The following is a 22,627-nucleotide window of genomic DNA, read 5'->3' as shown; positions in this document are numbered from 1 at the left end:
AGTGAGAAATTTTGTCTTGATTTCTAAGGGAAAAAATGACTTTTCTTTCAGGTTCATCAATTTTGTGAAAAACTATAACAACTCAAATTTGACCATTTCCTTCTCTGCTGAACGTAGTATTGAAGATGAAATAAACCGGGAAAGCAACGGTGATGTCAGTACTGTTGTAATTAGCTATGCAGTCATGTTTGCGTATATCTCCATAGCTCTGGGACACATCAAGAGTGCTGCTAGATTCTTGGTATGCATCTTTAATCTTTTAAAAGAAAGTCTACAGCAAATAAACGTGGGCTGAAGCATTCATTATATATTCAACTAATATTTTAGCTCCTACATGTGTTGTAATCTTTTCTTCTGAAATTTTTTACTTTTATAAGGAGAGAAAGTGTACATTCCACTCAGTTTATCCCATTTCATTCTTTAAATACTTTGTCATGTAATATCTGGCTAGGTATCCTAAAACGTTGTATGCAGGTTCCTTCTTCTCTTCTAAATTACCAAAAGGTGTTCGCCTTTCAGTCATTCTCTCCCCAATCCAGCACAGGAGATTTGTTCATGTATCACTTGATGGATTTGGTGCTGTGGACGTAAACTGGAATTTTCATAAGAGTGTAGATGCTGGTTTTTAGCACTGGGTGGTTTTTAATAGGATGCACATCGCTATTCTGGATCTTCTTACGCAAGACTAGATCTAGATGGATGGGGAGGGGACTAGTTGTAGTATTAAGCTATAATTATACTTGAAAAACATTTATAATTAGTACTGATAAGTTATTTTAAATACACTTATTGTGATTTGTTTCTTAATTTTCTAGGTGGATTCAAAAATTTCCTTGGGCATTGCAGGCATTCTAATTGTACTAAGTTCAGTCGCATGTTCTCTGGGCATCTTCAGCTATTTTGGAGTCCCCTTAACACTGATTGTTATTGAAGTCATTCCATTTTTGGTGCTGGCTGTTGGAGTTGACAACATTTTCATTATTGTTCAGACATTTCAGGTATGTTTGTGATTTTTAGAGCATGTAACAAATTGGCTTCTAAGGTAACTTGTATATGAATACCCGTGGGTGAGATCAGTGGCCTATTGAGCCCAGCGTTCTTTCTTTAACTTGGGTTCAAATAGGAAGCTGCTTTAAAGTGAATCAGACTGTTGGTATCTTGAGCTCAGTTTTGTCTATACTGACTGCTGCTAGCTGTCAAGGTTTACAAGCAGAAGTCTTTCTCAACCCTACCTGCAGGTGCCAGGGATCAAACATGGAATCTTTTGAACGCAAAGCATGTGCTCTACCTCTGAGCCATGGCCCTTTAATGTATCAGAAGTTCTAACACAACATACCGTGTTTTAATTCAAAACAGGTTTTTGGCATGCACTCAGGCAGTAGATGGCAATATTGTTTAAATTAATCCTGTTCAAGTGATTTTGTGATATTTCAAGTCTCTAACTCTTAATGAGCCCAGCAAACATTGAGAATGCTCTCCCTTTGTAGAATTCTGTTTGCTAGGACTCTTACTTAGAGAAGCAAAATCTAGTTTGCTTTTTTTTAAGCTTGGCATATAATAGGATAAAAAAAATGGGAAGAATGGTACTGAGGCATCCCTTGAGAATAACCCAAAATACTTTGGGAACTTGGCACATGGAGCTGCTGGAGAACAATACAGCCATTTCAGGGTTCCTTCTATTACAATCCTGCAAACAAACTCCTACGTTACTAGCCCACACAATTTGTAAGTCATTTACACTGCACTGACATGAAGTCCCCTGACCCAACTCCTGTTCTTTAATTTCCATTCCAACTTAAGTGGAGCCTTTTAAGTAGAGACCTTATCCCAGTCTGCATCTGTGTTGTAATTGCATTTTAAAGATGTTTTTAAAGCTTTTTAAAAAGATGTTTTTAAAGATGTTTTGTTTTCATATATTTTAAAGTCTGTTTTTAAAATGTTTTAGAGTGATTTTAATGTTTTTGTTTGCCACCCTGGGCTCCTTCTGGGATGAAGGGTGGGATATAAATTTAATTAATAATAACTTGTCTCACGTCATAGGTAACCAGATAAGTGGCTATTTACAAGCCTGTTCTATCATCTTTTTACTAAACTGCTGTTATCATTCAAGCCTTTACACAAATTTATGGTGTGACCACATTTGGAACACTGTACAGAGGAGGAGGAGGAGGAGGATTACTCACTCTTCACCACTAGGTCCCAGGGTGGGTTAAGCACTCCAGATTTAGAAAAAAGCAACCAAAATTATCAAGATGCTGGAATATCTTCCATATAAGGAAAGGCCGAAAGTTCTTTAGTTTAGAAAAAAGATGATTGAAGAGGGGAACGTGACAGAGGACTATAAAAATCATGCATGTGGATAAATCATCTACCAGTGTAGCAGGGCATTTATACAGCACTGAGCATATGATTGTCTGAAATTCCAAAGGAGTTGGTTATCTCCTTTGGCAATTTTCTCAAAACTCATGGGATGGAAAAATCTAGATTAGGGTAGAAACGCATAGGCCAAATCAGTGAAATGTTGCTGTTCATTCTGAATTCTTACAATATTTTTGAAAAGCATTAAGGCTCCTAGTATATTATAAGCAGCATTAAATGTGTATTTAAATTCCCATAAATAAGAATGTTTGTACCATGGATCTGAGGAGAATCTTATCGCGGTCTAATTTCTGACAAATGAATTACAATTTCAGAGAGATGAACGCCTTCAAGGTGAAACTTTAGATAAACAGATAGGCAGAATTCTTGGAGATGTAGCTCCTAGCATGTTCCTGTCATCATTTTCAGAGACAGTGGCTTTTTTCTTGGGTAAGATTTAGTCTTTCTTCACTTTTGGTTTCAATATATGTTGTGTTCTGTTCACCCTCTTCATTTGAGAATACTTCATTTTGCAAATGCATGTTCTGATTAAATGGAACACTGATTGTTTACTAAGCCATTATTTCTAAACCATTGGAAAAATGGGGCTCACTCTCACATTGTACAGTGAAACCTGCCACACATGTGAGGAATGCTGGTGTAAATGATCACACACAAGATTTGTATTGCGTAGGGTAGTCAAAGTTCTTAAGAATAAAATATAAATTATATGGCTCATCCCAGTTTTTGTTATTTCTTCACAACATGCTTAAATTCTACCTGCTAACATTAATTCATTTTCTGCCAAATATATTGCTGGCCAGTTAGGGAAGAAACGGACTATTGTGTGGAGCACATAGCTCACCTTGGTACTCTAGTGACCCGCAAATGATGAAACAGGAGGGTTGGTGGCTAGAGCACAGGTGGCGTAAATCTGTCTGAACCTGACCAAAAACATGCAGTGAAAAAAACTTCTCTGCCATCATTGCATCCACATGTAGCTGTCCAGTAGAGCTTTTCTGAGTGTTGAATGCGCCTTAGTGTTGTATTGACACCCTTACTTAGCAGCCTGCTATAACAGCTTTGCAAGGCACAAAGTTGCTCAGATTTGGACAGAGTTGAATGCCACAGTTAGAGCAAGTCCAGTGGAGTCATCCAGAGCACTGTCTGATTCATCTGTACTGGATCAGTTTTGATTGGTGCAGCCTCAGGATATGCTTTAAGAAGTGCAGCCAACCACTTGCCCCTTTGACCCTTGCCTATCTTGGCTTCTTAGAGCTAGCCGTAGCGGGTTGACTGGGAGGGTTGAGGGAGTGAGGAGGGGGAAGTACCATCCGTCCTGAAGGAGGCGGCGGTGCGTCCCCTCCTTAAGAAGACCTTCCTAGGCCTCAAAGTATTAACTGACTATCGCCCAGGGGTGAATATCGCCTTTTTGGACAAGGTCCTTGAGAGGGTGGTGGCAGTCCAGTGCCAGGCATGCTTGGAGAAAACAGATTACTTGGATCCATTTCAGTCTGGCTTCAGGCTGATCATGGTACTGAAACTGCCTTGGTCACCCTAGTTGATGATATTTGTCAGGAGAGACATGGGGGGAATGCAACCCTGCTCACTCTCCATGATCTCTCATCAGCCTTTGATGCTATTCACCATGGTGTCCTTCTGGAGCATCTCAGGGAAGTGAGGGTTGGGGCACTGTGCTTCAGTGGTTCCGTTCAACGGCCGGTTCCAATAGTACAGTTTTCATCATGTGCTAAGACACACCTCTTCACTCTGGCTTTTGACACTTGAGAGAGATATTTTTAAGACCCTCTCAAGTTGTGAATGTTATTTGCTTTAAACTGTTTTTAATATTGTATTTTATATTGTTATGATCCACCCTTGGACCTTCTAGTGAAGGGCGGGTAATACATCATTATTATTATTATAGAAGAAGAACAGGGTTTATTCTGTGGTAGTTTATGAAATTATGGCATCCACTTAAATTTTGCCTCTTGAAAGTACCTGCTCTTATGCACACTGCCTGAGGTTTTGAGGGATCTTCTGTCATCCTTTTGTGGAAGGAAGGCCTACGCATGCTCTCTTAATTTGACCTTCAGGGATTCAAATAAACTTCATACAATCTTCTATGTAGTAAGAGATGGCATGAAACTTCTGTTTCTCTTTCAGGATCTTTGTCTGCTATGCCTGCTGTTCGTACTTTCTCCCTATTTGCTGCTGTGGCCGTATTCATTGACTTTCTCCTTCAAATTACATGTTTTGTAAGCCTCTTGGGTTTGGATATTAAGCGTCAAGAGGTAAGCCCACTATAATACACTCAACATTTGCTTTGAATAAATGGCTACTTTGGTTAAATTCATTTTGGCCTTTTATTTTTCAGAAAAATCGATATGATATTGTGTGTTGTATCAACGGTGGTGAAGAAATTAGTAGTGTACAGCAATCCGAAAGTGTGTTGTTTTTATTTTTCAAAAACATATATTCTCCATTTCTTCTTAAGGATTGGATGAGACCAATTGTGGTATGTACGCATTCATGTTTGTTTGAGACTGGCTAAAAGTATCACTTCCACTTTTTTGTGTGTGTGAGAATATACTTATGTATTAACTTGATATTAATTAAAATGCAGCAGTTGGGTTTTTTAACTGTTTAGCGATATTTTATGTAGATTCATATCCTTCCTAACTGCTCCACAGCTTTTAAAGATATTTGGTAGCCTGAATGAGTCAATGGTGTTTGGTAAATTCTAATTTTGCTACTGCCGTGTTGCCTATGCAGCATGACATGCTTTTTATTCTAGTGTTCTAGTGCTTAATATATTGGAGGATGAGTTTCGTATATTTCCCAGCAATATTGAGTTAAATAGCAGCCGTGTACCCAACATTGCTCCGGAATTCTAAGAAACAAAAAAATCAGTGCAGTTTTGAGATGTTCAGTTTGTGATCTTGATTCAAAATGGTGTCTAATTATATCCGAAAACAGAAAAAAACCTGCTCCTTGATATCAGGAACCATCATGCAACATTTGGTTATGATATCTATGTCCAAATGCATAGCAAACGATTTTCCAAAAATATATAGTAGATGCACAGTCCTTTGAAGGTGAATCCTTGTGTTTCTTTGACATATTAGCTTTTTCTTTACTATATTTTAGATATCCATATTTGTGGGTGTCTTGTCATTCAGCATAGCAGTTGTCAACAAAGTAGAGATTGGCCTGGATCAGAGACTATCAATGCCAGATGTAAGTGACTTACGTTCATTCTCCCTTTTTTCTAAGGAAAAAAATACAGCAAATAGCATCTTGAAGAATACCAACACTACTAGTCTTATCATATATATGGTAGAGAGAGGAGTATAATTGGGGCTAAAATGTTGTAGAGGTAAATTCATAATTTTCTCACTCCCCACTTTTTTTGTACAAGGACTCGTATGAGATGGATTACTTCAACTCTCTCAGCAAATACTTGCATGCAGGTCCTCCAGTATACTTCGTGCTAGAAGAAGGACATGACTATACTACTTTGGATGGGCAAAATATGGTGTGTGGTGGAATGGGATGTAACAACAACTCCCTAGTGCAGCAAGTATTTGATGCAGCAGAGATAAGCAGCTAGTAAGTGTTCAGTTTTTTATTCGTAAAAGTCTTTCTGCTTGTAGTTTAGGAAAACAATTGCTAGACATACTAGACCGTGTTATGTATACTTAACATTTAGGATAAATGTTTTGTTTTGAAAGTTCATTAATAATGTTTGTTCTTCATGTTGTAGTACAAAAATTGGCTATGCTCCTTCTTCTTGGATTGATGACTACTTTGACTGGGTCAAACCACAGTCTTCCTGTTGCAGAATCTATAACACCACTGGGCAGTTCTGCAATGCTTCAGGTATTGTTGATTTGACTTTCTGTGCTCCTCTAAAATGTGTCTTGCTCAACTATACACATACTTCTGTTTCTGGGATTCTTAACTGCTTTGATGCCAGTCATGTCTGCCTCCTCCAGCTTGCATATCTTATACACGGGTGTGGAATACGATTTAAAAATACTACTTCTGGTGTGCTCTGTCCTTGCATCTGTTTTTTTATTTTGTTTTATATTGCCCTTCAATCATATTTCCAAGATATCTTATAAAAATAATAAAACAATTAAAATGTAAATACAAAAAAGTGAAACCACAAAAGTGTAAAAACAGCACAGACTTAGAAAACAGCGGTGTATATTATCCAATAATTAATAACTAGCAGTTCTTTGCTTTATAACCTGTTTTCATGATGCTGTCAAATGAGTGTCTGCAAATGATGCAGCTGAGATTTGACTGCTCAGTGTTTTGTGAACTTAAATAAACATGAATCCAACCATCTGCCAGCTTACCTTGTAGCACTCTCAACAATACAGCTAATAGTTTTGTGTTGAGAATCTGTATTGTACATTAAGCATTGACCTAATTTATATAGGCTAATAGTATCATGAAGGCAACTCTCCAATCTTGGTTCCAACACTGTATGTGTACGAACATCTGAGAAGTGAGTTATGTGGGTGTAGTGACAACTGCTACTACTATACAGGGAGCTACTTCCGGTACAGCTTGCCATGTGAAGCACATCCACTTGAAATAGTTAAGCATTAGATTATAGACCTAGTTGCATTTTGAAGGGAATCCAATGACTGTTACCGCTGAAAAATGTTTGCAAAGCTCTATTAAGGTGTGCCTGTAGTTAAGTAGCTTCTTGGGTGTCTTTAGCATAGAATTCTGGGAGTCTTGATTTAAGTATCTTGGTGCTTTGATTAAAATACTTTATTTCAGAATAAATGTAATGTAATGGAAACCAGCAGGGTTTTTTGTGTGTGTGTCATTAGCCAGTTAACATACCTTTTCAAAAATGTTTATGCAGTTGTCAATCCATCCTGTGTGCGTTGTCGGCCACTGACTCAAGAAGGGAAGCAGAGACCTCAGGGTGAAGACTTCATGGAATTTCTCCCAATGTTTTTGTCTGATAACCCTAATCCAAAATGTGGCAAAGGGTATGTGTCAGTGATGAAGCATTTAAATTTGATACATTTCCTCTAAAAGTAAACTTTATTCTGACAAATACTGCAGTCATAAAGTATGAACTGGCTTTTAGCCTAGTTTAAGATATATAGTACCACCAAGGGCATGGGAGCAGGGCCGGTGCAGAGTTGCACCAGTGTTGCATATGCCTGAATAGGGCAGGGAAATGTGAGATCAGGGCAGCTTGGGAGTGGGGGTGTCCCACAGCAATGGAATAACTCACTCAACCCGGAGCTCCCCTGACCTCACGGCCACCTCTCCTATCCCTGCCCAACACAATGCTGACATTTTCCATAGGAGGTGGGCCATCACTGCGGGTTATAGTTCCACCTATCGTGCGAAGGCAAGAATGTTTTTGAAGTCAAGACTAGGGGCGTCAGGCCCCTCCCACTCTCCTGTTCATTCTTGCCTTCGTACGAACAAGATTGATATTCTATAGCGTAGCTTAGCTAAGTCTCTGTGTGTTTTTGTTCTTGTATTTGTCTGACAGGGTGTGGAGGTATTGTTATTTGTGTGTTTACCAACCGTTTTCCCTTCCCTCTGTCTTGTTTCTAACGTTTGCCATTCCTGGGGAACTTCCTTGGGGGGGTTCTCCCTGACCCGAGCCGTTTATTTTCCCAGTTTTTTGTCCTATGGCCCTCGGAGAGACCGCGGCTGCGGTTCTCTCCATTCCCAGCGGGAGCTCGCGGCTGCAGCTCCCGGCGCTATCTACCATTCCTGGCCGTTTTGAGTCAATTCCTTCCCGGGGTTTACCGAGGCTTCTATCCTCACGGCGGCAGCTTCGGTGTCATATCCCCTCGAGAGCCAGCTACTGCGGCTCTCTTTCGTGCGGCTTTGTCCGTTGGTTTTTTCTTGAGGCTCGCTGCCTTGCTTTCCATGCTGCGACACTTGGGCAGACGGCGGCTGCGGCGGCTCCCTACTGCCCTCTAGCGGCTGCGATTTCTCCCTAGCTGCTTCCTACCTATTTTCTGTGCCACAGCTTTTTTCTTGAGGCTCTCTGCCTTCCGTTCCACGCCGTGACAGTTGGGCAGACGGCGACTGCGGCTGCTACCTACTGCTGTCTAGCGGCTGTGATTTCTCCCTAGCTGCTCCCTGCCTATTTGCTGTGCCGCGATCTCGCTAATCGGCCCCGCGGCTGCAGATCGAGTTGTGTGCCTCAGTCCGCCATTGCCCCTTCTTTATTGCCCGCCATTTTCATTTGTATTTTCCCGCGCCTGCCTCGGGCGCCATTTTATTTGTCCCCTTTTCCTCTCATGTACTAACTAATAGCAGGCTGCCAGAGTATGTGTGGGACAGTTAGGATCCTGCAGATATACAAGGCTTCTTTTCCACTCGACTATTGCTGCTGCTTTTCAAGTCTGTGACAGTGATCTACACCGTATGCACTGCGCTTCTGTGGCTGCCTCTTCAGGCTGTGGCTGTGACCTAAACTGCTTTTGAACTATACCTTGCTGTGGCTGTGTGCTGAGACTATTCATACTGCGCACAAGTTGAACTGTACACTCTAACCCATCTGTGGCCGTGCCTCTTCAGGCTGTGGCTGTGATCTAAACTGCTTTTGAACTATACCTTGCTGTGGCTGTGTGCTGACACTACTCATATTGCGCACAAGTTGAACTGTACACTCTAACCCATCTGTGGCCGTGCGCTCAGACTGTGATAACTTGCATAAGCCTAAACTAGTCTGCATTATATTGACACTGACAACATAGTGCATTCTGCCCCCTCTGTGGCCGTGCATCAAGCCTGAAGTGTATCCTGTACATTCTGCCCCCTCTGTGGCAGTGTACCAAGCCTGAAACCCTGAAATCCAGCCTGCATTATACTGAAGCTGATACCATAGTGCATTCTGCCCCCTCTGTGGCCGTGCACTCAGCCATCTGCCAGTGCATTCTACCCCCTCCGTGGTCGTGTACTGAGCCTGTTCGGGTCTCTACATTCTGCCCCCTCCGTGGCTGTGTACTGCACCCATAGTGATTATAAGATGGCGGAACAGCCAGACATGTCTCAGACAGCCAAGCCACAACCATCCAAGGCAACTAAGACTAAGTATACCAAAGTACTGGCTAAAACTAAACACCTTTCCAGCCACAGCAAAACCAAGCGACCACGCTATGCTTCTGTCTCGACATCCACCACAGCAGCTCAGGAACAGTTGACGGATATCTTTCATTCCCCCACTGCTTCCTCAGATGAGGAGGGCTTTCCTGGCTTCCCTACTCAGCCAACACGTAACCAGCCTCCTCCCACATTACCACCCAGAGCTAGTCCTACATCACAGCCCACTGAGCCACCTACTCAGCCACAGCCATCTGCTTCGACGGGGCTACAGCTGTCTCACGAGTTTCTTTCACAACTTCAGGGCATGCTGTCTTTTTTTACACAGATGCAGTCACCACAGGTCTCTGCCATATCTCAAAACACCATGGACCAATATGTAGGCCATGAGACAAATCCTTCCTGCTCCCCAAATCCCTTTGATGTAGCTAGAGGCAGATGTTGTGATGACACTTCATATGGGGAGGAGTCACCCTTCGCTGAACATGCTGATGGAGATGAATGGAGTGACTCTTCAGAACATGAGGAGGATACATCGTATCGCTTGTTTAATGGATCAGATTATCAACCTCTAGCTCGCAGGGTAGTTAACACTCTTGGTCTCCAAGCTGCGCCCTCCTCTGCTGCCGCTCCAACTATTAAAGGAGCCAGGGTCCTCAAATCCCCTGCACCCACTGAGCATTACATCCCGGTGCCGGATCCCATCGCTAAACTAGCTGCCGATGAATGGACTCATCCACTCCAAACTCGCCGCTTCAAGAACCTGGCTGACAAACTTTACTCTCTAGCCCCTGACTTTACCACCAAGCTGGCTGTTCCTGGCATAGACAAGCCAATCGCCAACCTAGTTTCGCGATCTCTTTTGCCTACAGAAGGAGAATCTCAACTCAAGGATGCTACTGAGCGAAAATTGGACTTCGCTCTACGCAAAAATCACGAGGCCACTGCCTTCTCCATGCAGGCCTCCGCATCAGCGTCCGTCTTCTCCAGGGCAGCAATGATGTGGCTGGATGATCTTCTAAAGGACCCTAACCCTGATCCTGCTTCTCTTAGAAGGTCACTCATAAAATTGCGCAAGACAGCTGCGTTTGTAGCGGATGCCACTCTGGATGCCACTCAACTGGGGGCACGAGCCATGACGGCTCAGATAGTCGCTCGACGGACCCTCTGGCTTCGCCATTGGCAGGCTGATCCTACGTCCAGAGTGAATCTCTCTAGGGCACCTTACTCCGGATCTTTGCTCTTCGGCGAGGAAGCTCTAAAGGCAGTGCTGGTCGATCCCAAAGACGCTCACAAACCGGTCTTGGCCACTGTCAAGAACATCGACCATAGGCCTTTCAGGTGATTTCCCCCTTTCCGCACTAACCAGCCCTTTCGAAGACCGCGGCCAGGAGGACGAGGGCGCGACTTCGGTTCCTATGACTCCAGTACTTTCAGGGGAACCTGGAACCGTCGTTTCCACGGCAGAGGTCAGTACCAAGGGCGCAGAGGTACCTCATCGTCCTCATATAGGGGAGGGTCTCGCCAACGCAAACAGTACTAGCGCACTACCTGTGGGTGGCAGACTGCTTATGTTTGGAGACCAGTGGCTGCCTCTGACTAAGATCGCCTGGATCAGGGACATTTTCTCCTTTGGCTATGCAATAGAGTTTTGGGCGACCCCACCAGACAAATTCCATCTATCCCCTTGTCCCAGGGCACAGACCAGGCACAGCATCATGCAGACAGCTATACACCACCTCTTGGACATAGCGGCAATAGAGCCAGTCCCCACAACTGAGAGGTCGGAAGGGGTGTACTCCCTCCTATTTGCTGTGCCAAAACGAGATCTATCATGGAGGGCGGTATTGGACCTCAAGTTTGTCAACCGTTTTGTAACATACCGCAGGTTCAAAATGGAATCACTCCACTCCATTACGGAGAGTCTGCATGAAGGAGACTTCCTGGCTTCTATCGACCTTAAGGAAGCGTATCTCCATGTGCCCATTTGCATAGCCCACAGAAAGTTTCTTCGGTTTGCTTTTGGCCACCAGCACTTTCAATATAGAGCGATGCCATTCGGCCTCTCCTCTGCTCCAAGAGTGTTTACCAAAGTGCTACTCACCCTAGTGGCTTATCTCCGGACCCAAGGGGTTCATCTCTACCCATATCTGGATGATCTGCTAATACGGGCCAAATCGGAGGAGCTGGCTCATCATCATTTAACGATCACCCTCAATGTTTTGCAGGCCTACGGCTGGCTTGTCAACTTCGACAAAAGCCATCTCCAGCCAACCCAACGCCTACTACATCTAGGGGCAATGTTGGACACCCTGCAGGCAATGGTCTTCTTGGCTCCAGATCGCATCACTGCCATCACAAGCATTGCAAGGTCCCTGATACAACAAACATCCGCAGACGTCATGCTTCTCGCCAGAGCGCTCGGGATGTTCATCTCTACAATCCACATTGTGCCATGGGCTCGAGCCCACACTCGGCACCTTCAATGGACTCTGTTGCCATTTCAACAGGACATTGCCAGCTCCAACCATCACAAAGTTCATTTGAGCCCCGCACTGCACCTCTCCTTCCGCTGGTGGACCAAGGTTCAACACCTCTCCAGGGGCACGTCGTTCAGAGAACCCCGCAGAACCGTTGTAACCACAGATGCCAGCCTCATCGGTTGGGGAGCCCACTGCAACTCCCAGTACGTTCAGGGGGTTTGGTCCACCACAGAGGAAACTCAACGCATCAACTGGCTGGAGCTAAAGGCTGTCCACTTAGCTCTACGTCATTTTCAGTCTCTGTTCCCTTTGGACCATGTGCTCATTCGAACAGACAACACGTGTGTAAAATCACATTTGAACAGACAGGGGGGCACCAGGTCTCGTCCTCTGCAGGACTTAGCCTCCCTCATCTTTGTCTGGGCAGAACAACATCTACAATCCCTGAAAGCAGAGCACCTCAGAGGGATTTGGAATGTGACAGCAGACTGGCTCAGCAGACAACAAGTCTTTCCGGGAGAATGGAAACTCATCCAGACATTTTCCATCGTCTCCAGTGTCGCTTCGGCGCCTTCTCAGTCGACCTGTTTGCTTCCAGTCGCAATTGCCAGCTTCCCAGGTACTTTGCCCGATACCTAGATTCAACAGCGGAAGCAGTGGATGCTCTGACAACACCGTGGCCAGACGGTCTCTTGTACGCCTTTCCCCCCATACCATTGTTAGCCAAAACCTTGAGGAAGGCGCGAACCGAGAGGGCACAGCTGGTTCTGATAGCACCATTTTGGCCACGCCGACCATGGTTCTCAGATCTTCTGGCAATGCCAATTACCAATGATCCTTGGACACTTCCAGTCAGGCCAGACCTCCTATCCCAGGGTCCAGTACTGCACCAGGACCCTACTTGGCTCAATCTAACAGCGTGGCGTTTGAACGGGGACATTTGAGGTCAGCTGGACTGTCTGACGCTGTGATTGATATTATTTTGGCCTCGAGAAGACCATCTACCACTCGTATTTATCAACATACCTGGGTGGCTTTTTCCAAGTGGTGTCAGTCACACCACCATGATCCATCCCAGGCCACTGTGCATCAGGTGCTGCAATTTCTCCATTGCGGCTTTATGATGGGACTTCGACCCAACACTCTACGTCGACATGCGTCCAGTCTGTCGTCCATTCTCTCAGTGTCCTCTCCTGGAGATCATATTTCCTCACATCCGTTCATCAAACGCTTTTTGAGGGGAGTCGCCCTACGCTCTCCGGCTGTTGTCCATCGGTTCCCCTCATGGAGTTTGCCGAAAGTTCTGCAGGCTTTGCAACGCCCTCCGTTTGAACCCATCAGGACTGTGCCCCTACGTATGCTGTCCTTCAAGGTCTTGTTTCTGATCGCAATCACATCTGCCAGACGCGTTTCGGAGTTGGGTGCATTGTCTTCTGCTCGACACCTCTGCGTCTTCCATAAGGACTCTGTTGTGCTGAAGACTGATCCTTCCTTCCGTCCCAAGGTCGATTCAGTTTTTCATTGCAACCAGGACATTGTTTTGCCTTCCTTTTGCCCGAATCCTATCCATCCTCTCGAGAAGGCTTGGCATTCGTTAGATGTCCGGAGGGCTCTCAAGACCTACCTGTCTAGGACCCAAGAGATTTGACGAACGGAGTCTCTGTTTGTATCCTTTCATCCAAGGTCTATGGGGCATAAAGTATCCAATTCTACCTTATCCCGTTGGTTAAGGGCATGCATTACTTTAGCATATGAGTCCCTGAAGCTGTCAGTTCCAGCTAGTGTAACGGCTCATTCTACCAGGTCAGCTGCCACTTCGGCTGCTTTTGCCACTAATGCTCCTGTTGCCGATATTTGCAGGGCTGCAGTCTGGTCTACCCCACACTCGTTTATAAGGCATTATAAAATTGATCGTTATGCCTCTGCTGACGCATCTTTCGGCAGACGAGTGTTGCAACAGGTTCTTAATGAGGATTAACACGTGGGTGGTCCCTCCCTGTATGGGCTGCTTTGGTACATCCCGCGGTGATGGCCCACCTCCTATGGAAAATGTACCATTGGTCTCACCTGAAAGGTGATTTTCATAGGAGTGGGCCATCACGGCCCTCCCAGTTGGAGGATGACTAGATATTTTCTAATGGGTTACATATTTTTTAATCGGTTACATATTATTGTTACGCTGCTATATTTAAATGTAAGAGTGAAGTCAAGACTTTAGTTCTGTTATATTGTTATGTTACAATCATGTTATTATGCATGTGACTATTGTGTTATTTTCCTGGCGGGCCTGTTGGCCTTGTTCTTGTATTTTTAGATATTTCTTTTCAGACTCGCCACGAATGAACTGGAGAGTGGGAGGGGCCTGACGCCCCTAGTCTTGACTTCAAAAACATTCTTGCCTTCGCACGATAGGTGGAACTATAACCCGCAGTGATGGCCCACTCCTATGAAAATCACCTTTCAGGTGAGACCAATGGTACATTCCCCCTCACACACACACTGCTGCTGTGCATGCTAATTTAAGTGTTTGCCTTCTTTTATCCCACATATCTAGAATTGAAATCTTTATAGAAAGCCTTTCAAAGCTGGCTCCTGCCCCCAATTTGCTGAATTAGGTATTTGGGCACAATTGTCCTCTCCTTGCATGCTTCCATCAGAGAGGAGCTTTCTTTTAGAATCCAACTAATTGGGTGCTGGTTTTTTTTCTTTGGCTAGAAGTTGGATAGTGGTAGTCTAGAGCCTTCTGAGGAAGATCACAGCATCTAGCATTAAATGAATGACCATCTTCCACCATGTTGCACCTGCTTGGTGCCTGTTACTTCATTTGTCTTCCTTCTTGACAGGTAGATGAGAATGATATCAGTTGAGTGACCTCTTTGTCAAAATACTGTGTTCATCTAGTATGTCTAGATAGCAAACTTTATGCAATAGAATCTTGGTTTGGAGTACTCAGTCCAGAAGTTGGTCTGTAGTGTCTTGACAATATGGTTGAAACTAGTTGTCTCTTGGATGCCTCAGCTGCTCATTTGGATTGAAAGAGCCTGGTGACCGTGATGTGTGCACTAACTGTTCTTTCCTTTACAGAGGACATGCAGCATATAGCTCTGCAATTAACTTTATACACAACAACCCTGAAGTTGGAGCTACCTACTTCATGACTTACCATACAGTGCTAAAAACCTCAGCAGACTTCATTGATGCAATGAAGAAAGCCCGGGTGATAGCAAACAACATTACTAAATCTATGAGCTCCAAAGAAAAGAACTATCGTGTATTCCCTTACAGGTACACAGATCTCCTTACTCCAATACTTAGCGTTGTAGAATTTTCTCTGCACCACTTATATACCATCCTTTAACAACAAAAAGTTCCCAAGGCAGTTCATGAACATTAAAACAATTAACAGTAATAGTAATAAACAGTTCCAGTTAATTTCTGAAGACCTGGTGGGATGAAGTTCTTCTATGTCTCCAAAAAGACACCAAAGGGGGGAACATAACAAACCTGTTAAGAGCCTGTACTCTACAGTTCTAAAGCCACAACTGTGAAAAGGCTCTGTTCCTATTAGAATCTCAGGCAGTATCTGGATAGTGTCTCATCCGCTGATCTTAAAACCTTGGCGGGTTCATATGGGAGAAAGTGTTCCCTGAGGCAGGCTATGGCAAGATCAAAACCAGCACATTTAACAGGATGTGGAAGGTAGTCTGCAATTGGTGGAGTATATTCATGCCAACCTACACAGATCAACAGATGCACAGTTGTATTTTGTACTAGTTGAAGCTTCCACAGAGTGTTTAAAAGCAGTACCCTATAGAGTGTATTAAATAAGCCCAATCTTAGGTGAAAAATGCACATTCTGGTACATTGAAAGTTGTGACTGAATAGTAAGGAATGTGAAAACAGTTCAGAAAGTTGTCATTTTTTTTAAAGATCCACAGTAACCTTTGGGTCTCTGGTCTTCAGGTTTATCTTGTAATAGACGCAATACTTCACTCCTGTCTTTGAACCAGCCCTTTTCTCTACTTGTCTTCCTAGTTATTTTAGTAGCCTACAGAAGATAATCTATTATGCTTTAGGTAAGACAACATGAGATGGATCTGAAAGTATTCTTTCCTTCATGGAAGGACTTGCTTTGGTGAGTGCCGCAGTTTAAAATTTGCAGATGCTCCCATGAATGGAACCAGACAGAGGCAATTCCCCCACTTCCATGCTGGAGGCTTTCTGGGGAAGGGGGGGCTGGCAAAAATAGCCCCCCTTTTCTATTTGCAGGAACCTCTGTTGACACAAAGCCCCTCCTACAAACAAAGGCCATCATTGGATCCAACCCCATTTTTTTCATAGACCCTTGTTACTGGAATATATTCAAGACACCAACATTTAAAATAGTGAATCCTGTATGTCCAACTAACATGCCCACATTTGCAAAAAAATTACTAACTTCACATATATGCTAATGGGATATGAACTGGCAGTGATCAACTAGGATCAAGACCTTGAGATCGTAGTGGATAGCTTGATGTCAGCCTTGACCCAGTTGGCGTAGCTGTGAAAAGATGAATTCCATGTTAGGGATCATTAGGAAAGGGATTGAACATAAAACTGCCGATATCATAATACTATTACACAAACTTCAGCCTACTGGCTTTACATAACCTGGTTCTACTTTTAAGAATACAGGTTACACCCTTTAATCCAGGGGTCACCAACTTTTGGACCAGAGGGCATATTTCAAATTCTGAGAGTGTCCTGGGGCACTAGCCACAAAATGGCTGCCAAGGGGCCATGGCACAGCGCAAGGTTAGAGAGTAGTCATGGTGAACCTTTTCCCATGATTGTACTTCCATGCTACAAAAGGCTTGGCTTGTTGAATTTCTGCCTGCAAAGCAGGAGGCATGCCTAAGCCTGTTCGCAAAGTGTTCACATTTGCCTTGGAGCGGTAGAGGGTTTTTTTTCAACATTCATCCATACTTATTGGCTAATAACACCAACAGGCAGAAGCAGTCAGGCTGACCCATTTCACAGAAACCACTTAGAAGGAGACCTGCACGTTTTGCTCCATTCTTTTGAGGACTAAAGACTTGTTTTTTAAAAAATGAAAGCTCGGATTCTGGACTGCCTGCTGGAGGCCTCCATGGTGGCTACCCCTGCTTTAATGTAAAATGGGTTACTAAACTATCCTACAGCTTGACACTGTAACAGCATTTGCATACTAAAAGTCCCAAAGCAGACTGCTTGCATGAGCATCTGTATCTCCTCTGCCATTTCCACTCGTTTTTTTTAGTTTAATTTCCCATAATTTTCTTCAATAGTGAAAGCACTGTAAATATTGGTTACTCTGTGCATCCTATCTTTTCCTGATGAGGTTTTAGTTATTGTGATCACAAAGGCCTGTAGTTAAAAATATCTAGACCAGTAATTCCCAACCTCCCACCTCCCCATGGACCACTTGAAAATTGCTAAGGGTCTTCGCAGACTACTACTGATTTTTCTGCCTACTGAAGTACACTGTGTTAGATGCTATATGATTTCTAATTGTACTTTTACAAACATACCATTGACCATTTGAATGAAACAGACCATAATTTGAGAACCCCTGATCTAGACTAATCCTATTTCTTCCATTGAACCTCCTGAAAAACCTGCAAGTGACATTGATAGTTTAGAATTAAGCCATTAAAGAAGCCAGACATTCAGAAACTCTGGTTCTGTTAACATTGCTGACATGTTTCATTCTCTTCATAGTGTGTTCTACATTTTTTATGAACAATATATCACCATTGTGAACGACACTATCCTGAACCTTTCTGTATCCCTTGGAGCAATATTCTTAGTAACAACAGTGCTGCTTGGTTTTGAAGTTTGGGCTGCCATTGTTGTTTCACTCACCATTGCTATGATACTGGTCAACATGTTTGGTGTGATGTGGCTCTGGGGCATCAGCTTGAATGCAGTTTCATTAGTCAATCTTGTCATGGTAAGTTCACTCACTTTTTTTTTATCTGCTCTCTTTTGGTGCCAACAGGAAATGCTGTGTGCTCAAAGTACAGTGTAGTGCTTCATACTATGGAGCTATCTTAAAAAGCAATTAGACTATCAAAATGTCTTCCCAAAAATGTCAGCACCACAATCTGGTTTCAAAAACTTTTTTAGTCTGTTGTAATAAGCTATTACCTATGCTGTCTTCCTTCCAGAGTTGTGGCATCTCTGTTGAGTTCTGTAGCCATGTGACAAGAGCATTCACAGTTAGTACAAAAACGACCAGAGTAGAGCGCTCTGAAGAAGCACTATCCCACATGGGCAGCTCTGTAAGTATTTTATTTTGTAGCCTATACTGTCATGATAGTAAAAACCATTGAAGGATATGCTCCTGTCTCCCTCTCATAGGCATCTAATAGCTGGTGTATGGCACAGATCATAGTGCCCTGTACCAGGGCTGGGGAACCTTTTTTGCTCCACAGGGTAGATCTTTACCAGAATCTGCCTTGTAGGCCAAATTTGTCATGTGGGTGGGGCTGCCCACCAGTCAAAATCCTTGTGCTTTCCTTTTAAGTCTCTGAGATGGGGGGAGTCTCCTACTCAGAAAAAGGCTTTTTCAAAGAGTACTTAAAAGTCTTTTCCTGGGCTTTCCTTTTAAGACAGCCTCCATGCTCCTGTTTGAGCAAACAAGGGCAGAGGACCTGTCTTAAAGCCTTTGCAAAAGCCTCTGATGTTTCTCTCATGTGTGAGGTACTTCAAAGGGTGCTTTTGAATAGGGCTTTAATCTCCACTCAGCTGAAGAGCGGGGCTTAACTCCTACTGCCTTGGCTGTGCCTGGTTCCCTTTTGGAAACAGGATTGCACAGTCAGTGAGGGATTAAACCCCGTCTTCCCTGCCCACCCTGACTAGTGACATCAGCTGATGCGTGTGGTTTGGGGAATATGGCCTCAAGGGCTAAATGGGACCCCTTGAAGGGCCATGATTCAGCCAGAGGTTCCCTGTCCTGTATTCTTAATGAATAAGCTAAAGTTGCTTAGAATAAAAACAAGTTTTATAAAGGCCAATACAAAAAAAAAAAAAAGTTTCACTGGATGTTTAGTATAAAACCAAACACTTTCTTCATTTTTGCCAGGTTTTCAGTGGCATTACACTAACAAAATTTGGAGGAATAGTGGTGCTTGCCTTTTCCAAATCCCAGATTTTCCAGATCTTCTACTTCAGGATGTATCTTGCCATGGTGCTTCTTGGAGCAACCCATGGATTAATATTCCTCCCCGTCCTACTTAGCTATATAGGTAAGATCCTCCTAGAGATGTATGAGTTGACTGGAAATGTAATTCTCAAATAAGTCTGCTTAGGGTTTTAGTTTTGTTATGTATTAACTTGATACTTTGGCTCGTTCATGCTCATTATGTTCACATCAATTCTGTTTCTGAAACTAAGAATGCGGGAGTTTTTGTATTCCTATATCATTAATTTTGCCATGCTTACTAAATTATTATTTCTTCACACATGGATTTTACATAAACACTATTTTAGAATAATGTATGTCAAGCAAACTGAATTTGAGACACTACTTCTATCTTGGCATGTTTCATAACCAGCCACTATCAAACTGGTAAATAACGGTCAAAGCTTCTGATACCTTTTTTGATATCCTTCCCAGGGCCCTCAGTAAATAAAGCTAAAGCACGTGCAGCACAAGAAAGAAACAAAGGTACAGAAAGAGAGAAACTCCTGTTCTACTAGCCATTTTAAACAAAGCAGTCAGCGGACTCCTTCAATTCTGCCTGAAACACTCTTCATCATAAATTGTTGCAAATTTCTATGACTACTGTCTCACAACTCTACAATACTATACTACTGGACAGATTTGATGTCTACCTAACTAGAAGAGGACCAGTAGTTCTGAACAACTTGGACTCAGGAAGTACGACATACAACTTCACATAAAGTGTTACTAAAACTAGAAGCATTAAGATCATAAATTATTATTTAATACATTGTAGTTTTTATTCATGTCAATGGCTATTTCACAAGATTAATGGTTTTCCTGATGAAATTTAAAGTGACATGTATGAGAATAGATTGCTGAACCACTGATATGTTTTTTTAAATGCAAGGCAATGCAATTTGTGGCTCGATTTTTAGGAGAAAAGTGAGCCATTAGTAAAATGTTGTAATATTTTTAATAATTGCCAAAGGGGTCTCTCTCTGTGTGTGTATATATATATACTTTATTATATTATTATAAAATAGGAATTTTTGTAGGTCAAAAGTATCAGTACAAGAATGCAATAAATTAAGTTTATACATTTTGTAGCTTTGCTACTTCAGAAAGCGGTAGGCTTCATTAGTGCTTGGTCTCCAAAAACCTGTTTAAAAAACACGACATGCTCTTCACAATGTTCTCCTGTAAGACAAAAACAGAGTGGAAGGTAAAACACATCATTATGCTTTTCACAGATGAGGCCAAAAAATGAGTGGGATCAACTATGAAATAAGTTCCCAATACTTTTTTCCTTTTTATTTAAAAGGGAGTTCCTGAAGTCTTTTGGACTGCAGCCTGTTTGCATTACCTATACACTCTTCAAACTTCCAAACCAGGCAGCTAGCCCAGCTTAAGCACAAAAGCACATAGTTGTCCTAATACCTAGGCAATGACTCTTTTTGCTTAATCAAGATTTGATGAACTGGAAGTAGTTTAAGGTACGATTTATGCACGCTGTTGTATGTTGGTACTATTGTGGCTAAAGTGGATTTTAAGCATAATCATAAGTAACATGCTCCTTCAGGTAGAAGTAGAACATACTAAGTTTCCCTAACCATCCTTTTGGAAGGAATTTGTTTTCTGAACTTTAGCAGAATAATTAACCATCAAACTTTCTTGGCAGAACTACAGTATTAAATTATATTCAGACTAGCAGATTCTCATCAGACTTGTACTTACACTGAACACATCGAATCAAATTGGAGATTTAAAATTTCTATACTACTAGCTACCACTAAGAAATCTATACTGGATTCTGGGACACTGTAGGATAGTGCAGCTGTATGCATGGAAGTATTTAGTTCTTTCACAAGTTAGATATGGAGGACAGGGATATCCATACTGTTTCCTCAGACTAAGAGTGTTATCTAAGTCATACTCAGCATAGACCCATTAAAATAGACAAGTTAGGCCTATTCTGAGTATAATTTAGTCAGATGCCACTCAATGAGAATAATGTAGAGCCACTGAAAGACAGCTGTAGAGGAAATATTCTATGGAAAGTCTAGCGGAAATACTCATTTCACAATCCAGGAAATCCACTATTACTGAGCCATGGGTAGCACTTCCGTCAACCTGACTAGAAGTGAATTCTTAAAGTTAAACAGATTCCATGTGTTAAAGCAATTCTAAAAGATTATTGTTTCATTTCCCTCCACAAAATAGTACCATGCCATTTTCTTCTGAAATACTTTTTTCCTTCCAATCTGTGAGAGGTTTTTACTACTGTATTATTTTCCACGTTTTACCAGAATCTGCTAAAACAAAACTATTCTCAGTATACAAAATGCAGACACAGTGCCTTTATTGCAGAAATGACATTTTAGGAGTATAACAGTGCTGGGCTATGAGTGATGGTTTTCCCTTTGGGGGGAGCTTATCTTTATTTGAACTCTTTCAAGAAGGTTAAAGCACTGGTTTACAAATGAATGTATTCTATGATCAATGTTAAGTTGGAAACTAAAAATATGTGGTCTAGATGGCTTTTAGGGGAACATCCCATGGCAAGTTGTATATGAATACCTCAACTGTTTACTTACCTTAATAAACGTGTACTGATATTCAGTAAGATTTGGCTAATCTCCATTTAGGTGGCTTAGCCTAGTCTCCAATTAACTCTTTATAACAACACAGCAATTTTTCAGAACAATTTCATCTCTCAGGGGGTACTTAAGAGGGAAAATATTTACCAGTTAATTAGATATAGCATCACTCTAGGTTGTGAGTAGCCCAAAATGCAAGAACATCTCTCTGAACCTTGAATCTAACTATAAAATTTACAGAACCCATCTAATTTGTTAATAAGCTTTTTTTTAAAGGTAAAGGCTCAGTGGGATTCTTTTGACGTTTACCTGGAGTGAAGCTAGGGTTTCCACGCAATCGCTGATTTCTCTGCTCAAAGAACCTGAATATGGTATAGAATAGCATTTCATCTTCAGTCTGCTTTGCTGCATCAAGAAACTTCCGTGCAGAAATGCTATCATGGCCTCCAATACCTCTGATGAATCTCAAGGCAGCCAGTACCTGATGCTTGGACAACAACACTTCCACTATTTCATCATTTGCAGTGGAAAGTCTCTGAAAGTAGAAGTGACAACTATCAGCAGCTTCTGACTGATGAAAGCTCTGACTGCTACCTCCAATGCACAGGGAGAATTATATTCCCTTCTATATTCGTGGCTTTACCTTACAACCTCTGCCTATTTTCACTTTATGATCATTTATACACCTAGAACCAACAACTCAACATGGAAATCACATGTTAAAAATCCTCTCTGTATGCTTACCTTTAGCATATCCAGGGAGAGTTGATGTGCTGGAGGGTAAATACTCTCTAGAGACAACAGTAAGCAGGCCTGAAACAAGAAGTTCAACAGTGTCTTAATACTTCATAATCGGCTGTTACACCTGAAAGCATAGAAACAGTGTAAGCCAG

The 22,627-nt window shown here is 42.5% G+C and overlaps 2 protein-coding genes across 2 annotated transcripts in view; one reads left to right on the top strand and one right to left on the bottom strand.

Annotated features, from left to right (window-relative positions):
* NPC1 (NPC intracellular cholesterol transporter 1) overlaps positions 1-21,756 on the top strand; it is a 52,714-nt gene extending 30,958 nt beyond the window's left edge. The window contains exons 12-25 of the mRNA XM_061596989.1: positions 52-241; positions 816-998; positions 2,694-2,808; positions 4,525-4,652; positions 4,736-4,876; positions 5,509-5,598; positions 5,780-5,970; positions 6,125-6,240; positions 7,247-7,376; positions 15,030-15,230; positions 17,688-17,919; positions 18,137-18,250; positions 19,054-19,216; positions 19,588-21,756. Of these exons, the coding sequence (XP_061452973.1) occupies positions 52-241; positions 816-998; positions 2,694-2,808; positions 4,525-4,652; positions 4,736-4,876; positions 5,509-5,598; positions 5,780-5,970; positions 6,125-6,240; positions 7,247-7,376; positions 15,030-15,230; positions 17,688-17,919; positions 18,137-18,250; positions 19,054-19,216; positions 19,588-19,670 (2,077 nt within the window). The 3' untranslated portion in view covers positions 19,671-21,756. The remainder of the gene's footprint in view (positions 1-51; positions 242-815; positions 999-2,693; positions 2,809-4,524; positions 4,653-4,735; positions 4,877-5,508; positions 5,599-5,779; positions 5,971-6,124; positions 6,241-7,246; positions 7,377-15,029; positions 15,231-17,687; positions 17,920-18,136; positions 18,251-19,053; positions 19,217-19,587) is intronic.
* Positions 19,962-22,627, bottom strand: part of RMC1 (regulator of MON1-CCZ1) — a 69,223-nt gene continuing 66,557 nt past the window's right edge. The window contains exons 18-20 of the mRNA XM_061597003.1: positions 22,479-22,547; positions 22,044-22,269; positions 19,962-20,334 (exon numbers count right to left, since the gene is read on the bottom strand). Coding sequence (XP_061452987.1) covers positions 20,255-20,334; positions 22,044-22,269; positions 22,479-22,547 — 375 coding nt within the window. The 3' untranslated portion in view covers positions 19,962-20,254. The remainder of the gene's footprint in view (positions 20,335-22,043; positions 22,270-22,478; positions 22,548-22,627) is intronic.

This window comes from Rhineura floridana, chromosome 1, assembly GCF_030035675.1.
Source record: "Rhineura floridana isolate rRhiFlo1 chromosome 1, rRhiFlo1.hap2, whole genome shotgun sequence".
In the NCBI taxonomy this organism is placed as follows: domain Eukaryota; kingdom Metazoa; phylum Chordata; class Lepidosauria; order Squamata; family Rhineuridae; genus Rhineura; species Rhineura floridana.
Note: the sequence above shows the minus strand (reverse complement) of the source record. Positions and strands in the feature narration are given on the sequence as shown.